This window comes from Stigmatopora argus, chromosome 22 (assembly GCF_051989625.1).
Source record: "Stigmatopora argus isolate UIUO_Sarg chromosome 22, RoL_Sarg_1.0, whole genome shotgun sequence".
NCBI lineage: Eukaryota > Metazoa > Chordata > Actinopteri > Syngnathiformes > Syngnathidae > Stigmatopora > Stigmatopora argus.
The window spans coordinates 3,831,084-3,845,697 of record NC_135408.1 but is presented as its reverse complement, the minus strand read 5'-3'; the positions used below and the strand labels follow the sequence as shown (position 1 = coordinate 3,845,697).

Genomic DNA, 14,614 nt, shown 5'->3' with positions numbered 1-14,614 from the left:
GTACTTGAGTTCTTTCACTTTTTATTAGCACACATTTGTAAAGGTTTCATGTGACCTGGCTACATTCTCATTGGGGTAAGATGAAGTTGGCATGAAGCTAGGCCACTGTACATTCACCTAAATGAGCCAAAAGGTGATATGATCATCAAAATGAACATACATTTTTCATGTTGGTCGTAATATTACCGTTTCGTGGGAGGAAAGCAATGTTTTCAGCAAGAATTCCGGTGTCTAGCGAAAACTGCCTGAATTTCTCCAACAGATCTGGGCTGAGATCCACTCCACGACCTGTGGGATCACAAGAGGTTAGTTTTCATCTCAAATGTTGACCACATCATTTTTATTCTGAAGAACAGTCGGTGGCAGTTATTACCATAAAGCTTGTTTACAACAGTGGGATTGCCCCCTTCTGTCTTAACGGTATGAGTTAAGGCATACTGGTCATAATTGACATCGAGTAGACGTAGCTCATTGTCATTTCCCCAACCTGATGGACAGAGACATGTATATGTTTACAGAACTAAAGCAATTGATACAAATTTAGCATAGGGGCTATAATATGAAGAATGATTGTTCAAATGTCAGTTGTTGATCAAATTAATATATAAGATCAACATGAATAATGCGGCCCGGCGGATGAGTGGTTAACGTGTCGGCCTCAGAGTTCTGGGCTCCTGAGTTCAAATCCATTGTGGAGTTTGTATGTTCTCCCCCGGGCAGCATGGGTTTCCTCTGGGTACTCCAGTTTTCTCCCACATTCCAAAGACATGCATGGTAGGCTGATTGGACATTCTAAATTGCATCTAGGTATGAGTGTGAGCATGAATTGTTGTCTCTTTGTGCCCTGCGATTGGCTGGCCACCAATTCAGGGTGTCCCCCGCCTCGTGCCTGAAAGTTAGCTGGGATAGGCTCGAGCACCCCCTGCGACCCTTGTGAGGATAAGTGGGTCAGAAAATGAATGAATGAAAAAGATAGATCATTTCGCACCACAAGTCATCTCGCATTTCAGGTGATCCTGTAAAGGTAAAAAATAAACAGTAATTCCAGTTTAATGACTTTTGGCAGTCTTCATGTTATGTAGCTTTTAAAATTGGATGTCGCAGTGAGGAGTGTTTTTATGCACACAGTCATTTAAGTAAACACTTCATTTTATGATTTAAAAAAGGGCATTTCATTACCTGTCAGTAATGTAATGGAATACACTGTATTTCTTTTGTTTTTGTTTACACTTACTAGTGTATGTGAACTTTCCAGGCATGTCCGTCTTCCTGGCAAGGTTGTTCATTCTCCAACATGTTCCATCAGGTCTGCACAGAAACAACGGGTAATCAATGTCACTATTTCCCTAAAAAAATTAAAAACAATTTTCTTATTCACTCACTTTAGACTCGCATATGAAATATCCAAGTCACCGTCTGGAGTCGGGTTGAGCATGGCTGTGCCCATTTTCATGCTGTCCCGGTGTTGGACAAACCATTGGCCATTTGAGGCAAAACCGATCAGGTACCACTTCCCTGCCATCTGTGGACAACTGCAAGATGTTCTAAGCTCTGCCATTGACATGCAAAATAAATTTAAAAAATCCACACAGTTCAGACATCTTACCCGCTGGACATCGAAGCCCGTCTGGGGCATAAATTCTGCAGATGCCCTGCTGGAGGCCAAAGCAGCCGCCAACACCATTACCAGTAAGACCATTGCAGCTTGGAAGGGGAGTTGGAGAACAAAGATGAAGAGACTGGTAAAGTTCTACATGACCCACATCTCTTTATATAGTGGAGGGCTCTCTCTCCTGCAAGCACTCACACATACACACACACAAAAATAGGAGCTGGGATGAGCCCAAACATGTTCCCGTTGCCAAAATTGTAACAATGTCAGGGTTAGAAATCAGTAAAAATGACGTGAATAGCAAAACAACTGAAGCGTGTGCCAAATGTAATACCTCTATATATTTTTGTTACTTTAAATAGAGAGCCAAACAGCAGCTCCTCTCTGGTGTGTTCCACTGTAGAAAGCACATAATTAAATTCAATTGTCAGCAGTTATAACAAAAACAACTCCACATGAGATGCCAAATAGCATTTGGTTGTGTGGTTCACTAACTGCGTTCTCACGTGCTACTCTGGCAATTCTCATCATACAAAATCCACATCATTCATGACTATAAAACAATGTCACAGGAAATTTTGGTGGAACTCCAAATTATACCACATGGTGTTCAACTTGGGCAGTTCCATTTCTTTGGGGAATTTTAGTCTATAATGAGGAATTGATGCCGGTTGATGTCTTGGAAAGGTGCAGTTTATATTTCAGTGTCAACTACCTGATAGCTTTAATAGGACATTGTTTTTAGAATTAAACTGAATGACATCTTTTTTTCCTTTAGTGTAGTAGATCAAGGATGTCATCTAATGCACATCTAGATAAATGCTACAACTACCAAAATGTGATGATGTGTAAAATGGCAATGGCATTTTCTCCTTCTAGGGGGAATCTTCACATACCTTTCCAGTTTAAACAGGAAAGCCACAGCCCTGAGGGGACATAGAAACAAAAGACTTCATGGTTTCTAGTCCAATTTCACAAGATTGTAATTTGAGGTCAGTGAGTTCGGAGAACATGCAACCAACATTGGAATGGCTCAGTACCTGAAATGCCAACAAGGCCTCATTTGATAGAATCGTGCTCACTGATGAAGTCACTTGATCTTCAAGGTATGCACGTGTGTGTGTGTGTATATGTGACATGCTAAAGTGTTTAATTTATTATTTTATTAAACAAATAAAAGTCTTGGTATACTTTTAGCCCTCAACGACGCCAGACAGCTCGCCAAACAGACACATCGAGACTATTAATATATTAATTGTAATTTCTTGAAAACTAGTATAAAATGTGGGATGGGCACGGGCGAGGAAAGTTTGTCTATACACACACGAGAACAGGACGTTTCATTCTGTCACCCAGAACATAAATTGAAAAACATGTACACACATGCCAATAATACGCAACTTATTGATAATTTTGATATTAAATATTTAGATATTAATGCTCTGACATTGTCACTGCAATGACAAACTCTCTCTCTCTCATGATTATAATTTTGAGAGCGAGCGAATCCGGCGACGAATTGTCCTTTCGACGAAATGTCCGACGACGAATCCAGCGACGAATTGTCCGTCGACGAAATGCCCGGCGACGAAATGTCTGTTCGACGAACTGTCCGGCGACCAAAGGTCCGTTCGACGAAACGTCCGGAGACGAAATGTCCGTCGACCAAGTGTCCATCGACGAAACGTCCGGTCACGGCCAGTTTAGTGACAATGTAACTGAATAAACCCAAGTTCATTTATGTGGTTATAAAGGAAGGGGTGCAGAAAAACAAACAAACACTTGGGCTCGACACTAAGACACAGTATTGATTTATACAGCTTACTTCACCTACTCTATACATTATGAAAAGGAGAAACAGTGCAGTAAATATCCTACTCACGATGGTCAGCCCTTCATTAACAAATTAATAATTTAAAGTACGATTTTGCTACAGGACTACAAAAACAGCCCTGGGAGATCTTTTTATTTCCTAATTGTTAAATGTATACATACAGTAGATAAGCATATTGCATCCACATTGTGTGTGCGTGTATGTGTATCTTTTAATCAACAACAAAAATTTGCATTCTTAATGCTGCATTGTTTTCTAATACGTGAAACTAGACCAAGTCAGGTGGGGCAGATTGAGGACATGTAGCGGCGTCAGCCATCGTGAGGAAGCCAACCCAGTTCTGGTAGAAGCCCTGTGAATATGTTCCCGTGATGACGGCTAACCCGCATAGACGACTCCGGGCGGTTTTGTTCCTCAGGGCCAGCTGGGCCTCTCGCTCGGTCACGTTAAAGCTGATATTCACCAACTGTGAGACCAATAAATACACCAGCCCCCCTGTAACTATGACGCTGTACCAGACACAGGTGAAGCAGATTGCTGAGCTGCACACACACAAAGAAGGATGTAGAAAGTAGAAAAGTAAATAATGGTGTGATTGAATATTTTCTCTTTACTATGACCAATTGCGGAAATATTGCAACAAAAATGACATCTACCTGGTTTGTGAGTAGACCCCAGGGCAGTAGAAGAGTGCGCTGACTAGATATTGTTGAGGGCACAGGCTACGCAGCACCAAACTGATCCCGTACAGAGACGTCAGCAGGAACACACTCAGAGTCAACAGGAAGCTTCGGTGGTTACCCTGTCCTACACAACTGTTTATCCTACAAAGAACAGACACGTTGTTGTTCTTGGTTAAACCCATGTGTAAAAAGTCCAAAGCTGTTCAAGGACATGTTCAAAATTTGGGGAAATACTGATTTTGTTATGTAATTTGAGTTTTGGTTTATTGGATTTTACTTAAGAAAATGCATTGACCAGATTTAGCAGTTGACAAGTAATGATGACTAAATTTGAATGCAAAACAGTATTCAGTTTATTGGCGGACAAGCTCTATTACATAGTTGAAAATGGTTAAACTGGACTTGAGAGGATTCATTGTAATCCTAGAATATGTTGTCAAGGACTTTTAGTGGATAGTCTATAAAGCCACACACCATACGCAGTGGTGATCCAGACGGTATACACACGCTCCACATGTTCTACAATGTCCCGCTCGAGGTGGTCGTGTGATTTTGCAAATAGGACACAGGCTCCATTTTCCCACCGGTCTTGATTCTGGGAAAGATGAGGATGTCTCCGATAGCACAGATACATTAAGATGTGGTGAACCCTTGATGTCCTCCTCGCGTTGTGAACTACTGACAAACCCTGGGCCCCTCTTGGTCCGAACCAGAGAGATGATACTGAAGATCATCCCAGTGGTCACAGTGCACAGCTGCCCCTGACTGACATCACCGCGAGGTAAAATCTCAGTGATGAAGAGGTAGTACATGAGGGCAAGAGAGTAGAGTGCCAGTGTGAGGAAGAATAGCGTACGTCTCTTCCTCTTGTGGGTGGCGTAGTAGAGCCAAAGCACCAAGCCAGGTAGGGCCGTCAGGATAATGATACCTAGCAGATAGTGCAGCGCCGCCACGCGTATCAGGAGGGGCAGAAGGACCAGCGCTGGAACCAGGGAGATCTCCAAGTTGTCAATTAAGGCTCCCAGTAGAAATGAATTGCATCCACTCTTTGGCACCTTGTCTCTCAGCCATCTACAGTGGAAAATTGTATTTGTCAACGGACAGACAGCAATCAATGTGCAGACAGATGTTTGGATGGATCTTTGAATGGAGATATTTAAAGGTTATATGTTTTTTGCACTATGATGTGATGTGAAATTGAATTACAAATTACATACAGTACATACATGGAGTTATTTTGGATACAATTATGTGTGTGTACAACGAAGAAATATTAATCATTATATGTATGTGTGGGATATTAATCATTATATGTATAAGTGAAATATTAATCATTATAAGCTTGACAAACGCTTAGTATAATTGTTACCGAAGGACAATTCCCCCTGCAGCTGGCTCCGAGGACGTTTAATTGTTTTGCCCTGGATCCGAGGACTATTAATGACACATTCACCCAGTCCCTGGATCCGAGGACTGTTGACTTGGATTAAAACCTCGACCCTTTACCCAGTCGCAAGTTCGCAATGAAGATCTGTGAAGGACTCTTAAATTGCTTTGACTTGGATTCCAGAGCAGATGGCGATACCCGAATCGACCTCTGAAAATACTCGCAATTTTTTTTAAAATAGTGTTGCTCGGTTCACCTAATATGTAATTGTTTTGCTGAATGGAGGCTTGCTTGTTTAAATTCCTATGCAGTTGTTTTTGATTTCCGACCTTTATTGTTGTTTTGAATACCTGATATGCAATTGTTGTTGCAGTTGTTTTTCTGACCTTAATTGTGTTATTCGGGTTAACGCTTATGCAATTGTTTTGAATAAGATAACCTTAATTGTTTTTATTCTAATGCAACTAAATGGACAGGAGAGGATGTCTTTCTTTAGAATCGTCTGTGACGAGGACGAGTCAGGATTGATTCTCACTTGCAAGTACAGCTGGATATATGTGCTCCAATGTCTTTCTTTTATTAAAGTATAACTATTAATGAACATATCAATACATAATGTAACTTCTTCATACCTGTTGAAGGTCTCATCCAGATCCTCCCAGTCACAACAACATCCATTCTGGACTATGTCGCACTCACAGCAGCACATTGGATCGTCAGGTTCTGGAGGTTTTAACTTCTCCCATTTCATAGTGGCTTACTTTGACCTACACACATAGCCTACATTGATCACTTCCAGACAACAGTTCTACCAGGGTCACAAATTAATTCTTAGCGACAGTAATTATCTAGCTCTAACGGGATGTCTAAAAATGACTTATTTCTATAATCAGCCTTTAGTGCTTCCTATGTAATTTGCTGAAAGAAGGACACCGTGTCCATAGAGGAAAACCTATCTGGGCCAAAGATGTCTTCTGGACTCCACAGCATAGCTCTTAAAACTTTCATATATTATATGGCATTATTCAAATTTTACCCTCTAATATACACTTCATAGATTATTTTAACTACTTCATTCATTCATCTTCTATACTGGTTAACCTTACAAGGGTCACTTGGGGTGCTGGAGCCTATGCCAGCCAACCACAGCCAATTGCAAAGTACAATGAAATAAACAACCACTCACACTCACAGTACCGAGTGGGAATCGAACCCAGACTGCCCACACTGGAGTCAGACGGAAGAACCAGTGCACCATCGGGTGGACTTAAACTATGTGTCAATCAAAAAACAACCAAAAAAAACATTCATAACAGGCAAAAAGTTTGACATCATTCATCTCTTAAAATTTCAAGTTTCCTGTTAGTTCACTTTAAAACATTAAATATATAACTTAACCAAGTGTGTGCAGAACAATGAGTCCACCCAGGCAACTTTATATTCAATAACTAATCAGTATTTACCTGTTGAATGATAGTTTGTCTCATGAAGCAAAGATAATTATTTAAAATTTCCAACTCACCTTTTATCTCCAAACAAAAAACAAAAAGCACTCTTGAACAAAACTGAGTAAAAACGTGTCTGTTGATTTCAGATCCCTGTATGAGTAGCTGAGAGATTAAAAAAAAGGCAGAGAGAAAGTTCTCACGTCTCTGCTGTGGTGTCGCAGTGTCAAAGCATTGATATGATTGTCACTTCGAGCATTCCCACGGTGGGGGTATCCCATCAAGTTGCCCTTAATTCCTTGCAATGGCAATTGCAACACAAAGTTATTCTTGAGCCTCTTTCTCTTTCTGCTCTTTTCATTAACAGCTCTTTTTGATTGACTAAAGGAGGTTTGTTGTCCAATTGGTCAACTCTGCTCTGGTGTAACTGCAGGACAAGGCTGCATAATATTCCCCACATGACAGGCAGTGTTTAGATGGACGTAGAGTGGAGGGGAGTGATGATCCACAGGGCAGCTCCACCCTCTGGGATCACATTTCCACCTAAATGCAAGCAACCTGACCTTGATCAAGGAAGACTTCATGTGTGTCCCGTCCACTTGTTGTTTGGGAGTGTCTTTGCATCACTTTAAGTACTTTGTAATTGATAGATGATGTATGTCAGTGATGTTTTACCCAATTTTATAAATTATATCTTTCAAAATTGCTCTGTCCGCATGTGAGTGGACTTTAAAAAGTATTATTCACCAATATGACACATTAAAAATGCCTTACGCTGAAGAAAAACATACTGATTTTTGTAATAGTTTCTGACAGGTACCAATGAATATTACTGCAAAATGGACACGTGCATACATGTTAATGACTAAGTTCATACATGATAAAAATACAGTTGAACCTAAAAGATAAAACATACATGCAATGGAACATAATCTGTTTGAATTTAAAGCATCTTTTACGGATAGGAAATTAAGTTACATGAATTTCTTCAAGGCTTAACCTGTCACGTCATCATTAACACGTTGACATCGATTATTCACTTTGAGCCGCTCCAATTTTATTGTCTATTGTCGTCAATGGCAATGTCACTAATGCATAGCCCTCCTGTTTTAAATGGATTGGATAGACGTGCATTTGCATGTCAGTGTAGTCACTGGATCAGAGGATGGAGCAGGACACACCCTCCTTTTTAATTTTTTAAAATACATTTATCACTGAATATTAGAACATCATCTAAAAAGGGCCATATGCATTACGAGATAAAGACCGGAGCCTTATGAGGTCACTTAAACCTTTTTAATGTCCATGAGTGTGAGTCTGGATGGACTCAATCAATGCAGTGCAAAGCTGCTGCTCTTGCTCCTGTGGCTTTGTGCGTCCATTAGTCTTGATGGAGGCCGGAACTCTAGCTACACAGGCCGCCGGTAATCTATTTTGGAGGAATTACTGCTGCAATTTCAACGAGCTAGCGTGTGACGAGAACACCACAGAGATGTAGGATTTGCAAAGAGCAGGCGGGAAAAGCTAGTGAAAACTGCAAGGTCATCACTTTGAATAAGACCAGTGCGTCTGGGTTTTTGAGCTATTCTATGCATAAAGTACACACATATTCTCACTCAATTCATTGGTGCTGAATGGCAGTCAAGCATTATTTGAACTTTATTGCGCCATTCAGTTACTCGCCATTCATCGGGAAAGGTGGTCTTTGGCCTGTAAAGGTCTTTCGACCAATCCAAAGTGTAGAGAAGTCTACCTTTTGCACAAAGTCAGCAGAGAAAAGCTCCTGGTCTTGTGCCAATGAACAGGAAAAGTGAAAAGATCATGGATAGCTATTGAATTTCATTCAACATGCAGTCTTTTTGTGCCACCTACAGTCTATTTTCAGTTCCACATATTTCTGCCCTACATTTATATCAAGTTATCTTTTAATTGTTACTTGGGGTTTCCCTCATTTTTGTCTTAGTTTGTAGAAGTTTATTAACGAACTCTTTAGTACACCTCCATCCTTGTGTCTGCCTGACTTCCCTGCAAGTGGGTCCATTCCCCATTTCACCTTAAAACCTTAATACTTACACCCCATTTTTGTTGGTGTGAAATGAACAACAAAATAAAGACAATCAAAATAATGTATTGCATTATTATATTTCATGAGACAATTGACTTTACATATAGACATGTTTTGTTACAACACAACTAATACTCATCCATTCACAACTTACACATAATATCAAGTATATAGTCCACAAAATCACATTATTGTCACACTTTTGAGTTTAAGTGGAGGCGGAAGATCGGCCAGCTATCCTCCAGATAACACAATGTCCCTTTATTTGAGTTCATGTTCCCAATAGGTTCCCTCTTTTCTTTGCAGCAGCACCTGGCTGTTTTATATGCATCACAATGATGCATAAATAAATATGTATTGACTGGTCCATATTACAGTAGATGTATATCAACAGGATAAACTGTAAAACGTGTGCACATGATGGAATGTTGGCATGGGAGGGTAAACAAAGGAGTTCACATGACATTCGGGAATAGGACCATTTAATCTGCACTAGACTGCACCACCAAATGGGGTAGGAGAGAATTTAATTTGGAGGAGGGGGGCTCAGGAGTTGAACAAACTCATTCCTCTAAGGTCCGGAATGCATTCTGCATGTCCTCGAGCAGCTGGGCAAACTCTGCTTTTATTTTAGCTTCCCCATCTTTGACTGGGTCCTGAAGTATCAGTTATTGGTAGAAGAAAAAGACCAAGGAAATTGATTAGACACTTATGTTTTTTGTCTTGTTATGTATTTTCTGTCTTGATGATTTGACTTGGTGATTCTTAATGATCCCATTCACTTTGATTTGCTTTGTACTTTTTGCTTTTGCTTTGTTGTTCTGCGGCCTTTGCGACTGTACTGTCTAACTTATAACTAACTATGCCTTTTCTTGCTACTGTCACAATGAAATTTCCCGAATACGGGATGAATAAAGTTATCCAATCCAATGTAAGGTTGGCTTTCCATGAAACAATACACAGATAAACATGGGCTTCATTTTTTTCTACTTGATCTACTGAAATATGATTGCTATTTAGTCAACAAATGCTAACTTTATTGACAACATAAACTGGATTCTTAAAAAAAAAATCTAGTCATTATTTTGTGATGACATGATCAGAGACGTACCTTAAACTTCATCGAGCTGATCTTGTACAAAGTCTCGCCCAGGTGCTCCCTGATCATGGCCCAGGTGATCTTGTTGTCACTTTGAGCTGTCGTCTCGACGGCGTGCCGCGACATGTCGTAAAAGGCGATCATGTTTGAAAGGATGCCCACTGTTTTGTAGAAGGGGCAGAACCTGTTGGCGGAGGCGAAGAGCGAGCGTTGAGAGAAGGTTGACAAATTTTTTCATGCAATGCTTTGTCGTCACCTGTCGTAAGGTGTGTAACCATTCTGCTGCAGAAAGTCATCTTTAATGAGCTTGGCCACCTCTAGAGTGATCTTGTCGGTCTCAGCCAGAGAAGCCTAATGGCAGAATATAACCATGTTGGCAAGCATGCAGAATTATTTTTCCTCATCAAGGTCATATGTTAAAAATGGTATGGATACCGTGCTCTATCTTCTTCCTCACCTTTCCCACAAGCTGGACTATCTCAGCCAAGTCCTCTTCTTCTTGGAGAATCTCCTTGGCTTTTGTACGAAGCGGTACAAACTCAGGGAAGTGTTTATCGTAGTATTCATCTAGAGCCCGAGTGTACTTGCTGTAGCTAATCAACCAGTTAACCGAGGGGAAGTGTTTTCTCTGGGCCAACTTTTTGTCCAGTCCCCAGAACACCTGAATGGGGTAAGGCCTTCACAATTAAACGGAAGGTAACTGTGTCATAGTACTTACACATAAGCGCATATCAGCCATCACTTGCCTGGACAATGCCCAAAGTGGCTGACGTAACGGGGTCTGAGAAATCTCCACCAGGCGGCGACACACTATAAAAAAGGGCCTATAGTTGACTTAGGTAGTTTTCTCAAGATTTAATCAAAATCAAAGCCATCTTACGCTCCCACGATGCTGACGCTGCCTTCTCTCTCGGGATTCCCAAGACACTTCACGCGTCCCGCCCGCTCATAAAAAGAGGCAAGCCTGGCACCCAGGTAGGCTGGGTACCCGCTGTCTGCATACAAAAACACAAAGCCATGTTTTACCTAAAGCCATGTTATTTCTTTTCCGTGATTTACTCCGTGAACTCACCGGCAGGCATTTCGGCCAGTCGGCCAGAGATTTCTCTTAGAGCTTCGGCCCATCGCGACGTAGAGTCGGCCATCATGCTCACATTGTAACCCATATCTCGGAAGTATTCAGACAGTGTGATTCCTGCCCGCGTTTTAATGAAATAAATCAGAACCATGTTAAAATGCCACTTCCGACTTATTTGTTAGTACCTGTATAGATGGAAGCCTCTCTGGCAGCCACCGGCATGTTAGACGTGTTGGCAACAAGTGCCGTTCTCTTCATGATGCTCTCAACTTTGCCGCCAACTTCCATTGTGAGCTGAGCACGAGAAGTATGAACGCTGTGATGACTTGATTGCAATTGCATTTTAAGTTTCAATTCAAGTTGCGTTACTGACCTCGGGGAAATCTCGCAGCACCTCAGACATTTCATTCCCACGCTCTCCACAGCCGACGTAGACGATGACATCACTGTTGGAGTATTTGGACAGTGACTGGGAGATTACAGTTTTTCCGCAGCCAAAGGCACCTGGTATAGCTGTGGTGCCACCCTGCACGCAGCTGTAATGCGAAACAGTCACATTAGACGGATTATTTTTCGCCCAGCATAAAATTAAGTGTGTATTATATTGAAAGAAGCCTCACGGGAAAAGTGCATCTAGGACTCTCTGACCAGTGAGGAGAGGGTGATTGGCAGGCAACTTCTCTGTTACCGGGCGTATTTGTCTCACAGGCCAAACCTGCACCATTGTGAACTTCTCCTTTAGGCCTTCAAAGTCCAGCTCCAGAACCACATCCTATATTAACACAATTTCAAACACACTGATTTCTTGCAAAACTCAAATAACAAATTAAAAAGTTTTGTCAAGATAAAAATAGGAGGAGCGGCCCAGCAGCTGAGTGGTTAGCCCAGACATGGCCAAACTATGGCCCGCGGGCCATATACGGCCCATTAGGCTTTTTAATCCGGCCCGCCGACGTTGTCCAAATTAGAGTAAAAATCAATGACCTTATTAATTTCCCTTTCCCCCGATAGATGGCGCACTAGTTCCCACTGAAATGTGAGTTTCTCTACTGTGTTAAAAGTAGCAACTTGCACATGTACGCACAGCAGCAGTACAGTAGCTTAATTAACATGCCGCTCATCACTCTCAATTTAAAGACTGCTTTATTTCGTTGAATAATAATATGTTCTTAATGTTGAAAGTAAATTTGAAAATAAATTTTCACCTTCAATTGTGTCTTTTTTCTTACATTTCAATCCCCAGGTTTGATAAATTACATTGCGTGTCCAAATGCTCCTGGCCCAGCCCCTCTGTCAAATTTTAATATCCATTCTGGCCCGCAAGTCAAAAAGTTTGCCCACCCCTGGGTTAGCCCATTGAGTCCAGTATGGAGTTTGCATGTTCTCCATGGGCCTGCGCGGGTTTTCTTTAGGTTCTCCCGTTTCCTCCCACATTCCAAAAAACATTCATGATAGACTGGTTGGACAATGTCAATAACCCCTAGGTGTGAGTGTGAGTGTGAATGGTTGTGTGCCCTAGCACCCCCCGTGACCCTTATGAGGAGGATAAGCAGTTCAGAAAATGAATGAATAAAAGAACTCACAGAGACATCATAATTTCCAGGCGGCGCCACGTAGGTCACGGTGCCTCTACTGCGAGGCGGAAGCATCAATTTGTGCTTTATTAGGGAGTTCTCGAACACCATGCCGTAGATGTCGCCACCTGTAATGTGACTGCCAACCTAAAAAAAATGACATGCAATTTTATTTATTCATAACAACAAAATGGCATTTGCCTAAGCATCATGACCCACGCATCAAAAACATACTCTAAGACTTTGGCTTGGATTAAATTCCCATTTTAGATCTCTGTTCAGAGCGCCAATGTTTACTCCTCTTGGGATGTAGATGCTTTGCGTGAGGTCATTGATGTCTTTGAGTGGTCGCTGGATGCCGTCAAAGATGGAGCCCATGACACCTGGTCCCAACTCTACGGAGAGAGGTTTTCCTGTGCGTAGAACAGGGTCACCCACGGATACTCCAGCTGTGGTGTTAAATCAAGGAAAGCTTCATCATGTAAAACCACATGAAAAATATGCTGTTATCTTTGTGTTTGCCCCTGACCCTTGTGAGGATAAGCGGCACGGATAACGAATGAACTTTGTGTTTGGCTGAAGAGCTATTGTGGTAGGAAAATAGGATACAAGTCTCCTCATAGACCTGGATGGTGGCCATGTCTCCTTCTAAGCGAATGATCTCTCCGACCAACTCGCTATGGCCTACGCGGACCAGCTCATACATGGCTGCTCCGGCCATTGCTGTAGCTGTCACCACTACAAGTTGAGAAGAGAACAAATATTTAGGAACAAACCCTATGGCAAAGGAATGTATTTGAAATGTTGGACATCACATTAACATTCTATGATTGAAAATATGAATGACAAAAAAAGATCAATTTGTTTTTATTTATTCTGAAGGCAATAGTAATTATTGGAGCCAAAATAAACGATGGTGCTTTAGGCAATAACAAATTCCATCTCTAGAGGTAAATAAACCAGACCTGGTCCTGAAACTCCATGGACGTATCCAAACTGGCTTTCTCGCTCCGCATCCTGTATCTTTGGAAGTTTTGACATATCCATCTTGACACTTGATGTCCTGAAAGATCCATGGGGATATTGTCAAGCCATTTTAACAATCGCAGAGATGTCAACATCTCCAATGTCAGTGAGAGGCCAGCTCACATGACGCGTTGCCGCAGTATGAGAAAGACCGATATCGAGAGCATAGGGTCACTATTGAGTTTGCTAAACATGACTTCCCTAATATGACCGTCATTATTGTTATGTTTGTGTCCTAATTTGTTACTAGGGGTTCAATTGTTTCCCTAAGACTTAGCAAAGCTGATGTGTATACGTCCAAGTCAGGTGACTAGCTCGCAACGACAAGCTAACGTCATCATCCTCACTTTGAAGACGGAAAATCGTCATTATCTATAAGAAAATGGTTCAAAAGTGGTAACAGTGCCTTGTTTAGAAGTCAGATGAATTAGGGATGTCCTACCTCGCAGCGATGTACAGATGTCCAGGTTTGTCACTCACGTATTGCCAGAAGAGAGAAGCTTAGCTGTGCTAATCACCTGCCGGGTACTAAAGCAGAAAGAAACTGAAAGAAAATGTCGCCATTCTGGCTCAGTTCATAGCCTCTGTGTCCAGGAGGAAGTCATGTCTCGGAGCCAACATGGCGGCTGAGGCAACGCAGTTTCCGAGTTGACTTAGTATTACAAGGCACGCTACTGACATCTACTGGAGACAATTCATACATCATGATACATAGAATGACTTAGATTTATACAACACTTACAGAGTTAAGGATGCTTCAATTAACTCCTGTTGTAATTATCTGACATATCTGATTTCACTGTAGCTTATT

The 14,614-nt window shown here is 41.5% G+C and overlaps 2 protein-coding genes across 3 annotated transcripts; both read right to left on the bottom strand.

Moving 5' to 3' along the window:
- Positions 1-4: 4 nt before the first annotated feature.
- LOC144067989 (palmitoyltransferase ZDHHC23-A-like) lies at positions 5-7,399 on the bottom strand. Of its 2 annotated transcripts, XM_077592127.1 has the most exons (9): positions 6,149-6,283; positions 4,604-5,200; positions 4,103-4,270; positions 3,754-3,988; positions 1,383-1,522; positions 1,235-1,308; positions 374-487; positions 187-288; positions 5-117 (listed from the first exon to the last, which is right to left on the bottom strand). In XM_077592127.1, the coding sequence occupies exons 1-9, from the start codon at positions 6,265-6,267 to the stop codon at positions 98-100; spliced, it is 1,569 nt and encodes a 522-aa protein (XP_077448253.1). In that variant the 5' UTR covers positions 6,268-6,283; the 3' UTR covers positions 5-97. The 2 variants fall into 2 exon arrangements, with proteins under 2 accessions (XP_077448253.1, XP_077448252.1); XM_077592126.1 differs by lacking the exons at positions 5-117; positions 187-288; positions 374-487; positions 1,235-1,308; positions 1,383-1,522 and adding an exon at positions 7,039-7,399 and having other exon boundaries at positions 3,403-3,988.
- A 1,685-nt stretch (positions 7,400-9,084) lies between these two features.
- LOC144068439 (V-type proton ATPase catalytic subunit A-like) lies at positions 9,085-14,424 on the bottom strand. Its single transcript, XM_077592985.1, has 15 exons — positions 14,246-14,424; positions 13,743-13,840; positions 13,387-13,515; positions 13,012-13,226; positions 12,787-12,924; positions 11,824-11,975; positions 11,577-11,739; positions 11,389-11,497; positions 11,198-11,320; positions 11,006-11,120; positions 10,872-10,935; positions 10,583-10,786; positions 10,382-10,476; positions 10,138-10,309; positions 9,085-9,682 (listed from the first exon to the last, which is right to left on the bottom strand). The coding sequence occupies exons 2-15, from the start codon at positions 13,822-13,824 to the stop codon at positions 9,590-9,592; spliced, it is 1,854 nt and encodes a 617-aa protein (XP_077449111.1). The 5' UTR covers positions 13,825-13,840; positions 14,246-14,424; the 3' UTR covers positions 9,085-9,589.
- Between the last annotated feature and the right edge of the window lie 190 nt (positions 14,425-14,614).

Coding starts and splice junctions, on each gene's coding strand:
- LOC144067989 (XM_077592127.1), bottom strand. CDS start 6,267: ATGAAATGGGAGAAGTTAAAACCTCCAGAACCTGACGATCCAATGTGC. Junction 1,523..3,753: donor TCCTCACGATGGCTGACGCC/GCTACATGTCCT, acceptor AGTTGTCCACAG/ATGGCAGGGAAGTGGTACCT. Junction 488..1,234: donor TGGAAAGTTCACATACACTA/GTAAGTGTAAAC, acceptor TCTGTCCATCAG/GTTGGGGAAATGACAATGAG.
- LOC144068439 (XM_077592985.1), bottom strand. CDS start 13,824: ATGGATATGTCAAAACTTCCAAAGATACAGGATGCGGAGCGAGAAAGC. Junction 13,516..13,742: donor CCATGGAGTTTCAGGACCAG/GTCTGGTTTATT, acceptor CTCAACTTGTAG/TGGTGACAGCTACAGCAATG. Junction 10,936..11,005: donor AGCGTCAGCATCGTGGGAGC/GTAAGATGGCTT, acceptor CCTTTTTTATAG/TGTGTCGCCGCCTGGTGGAG.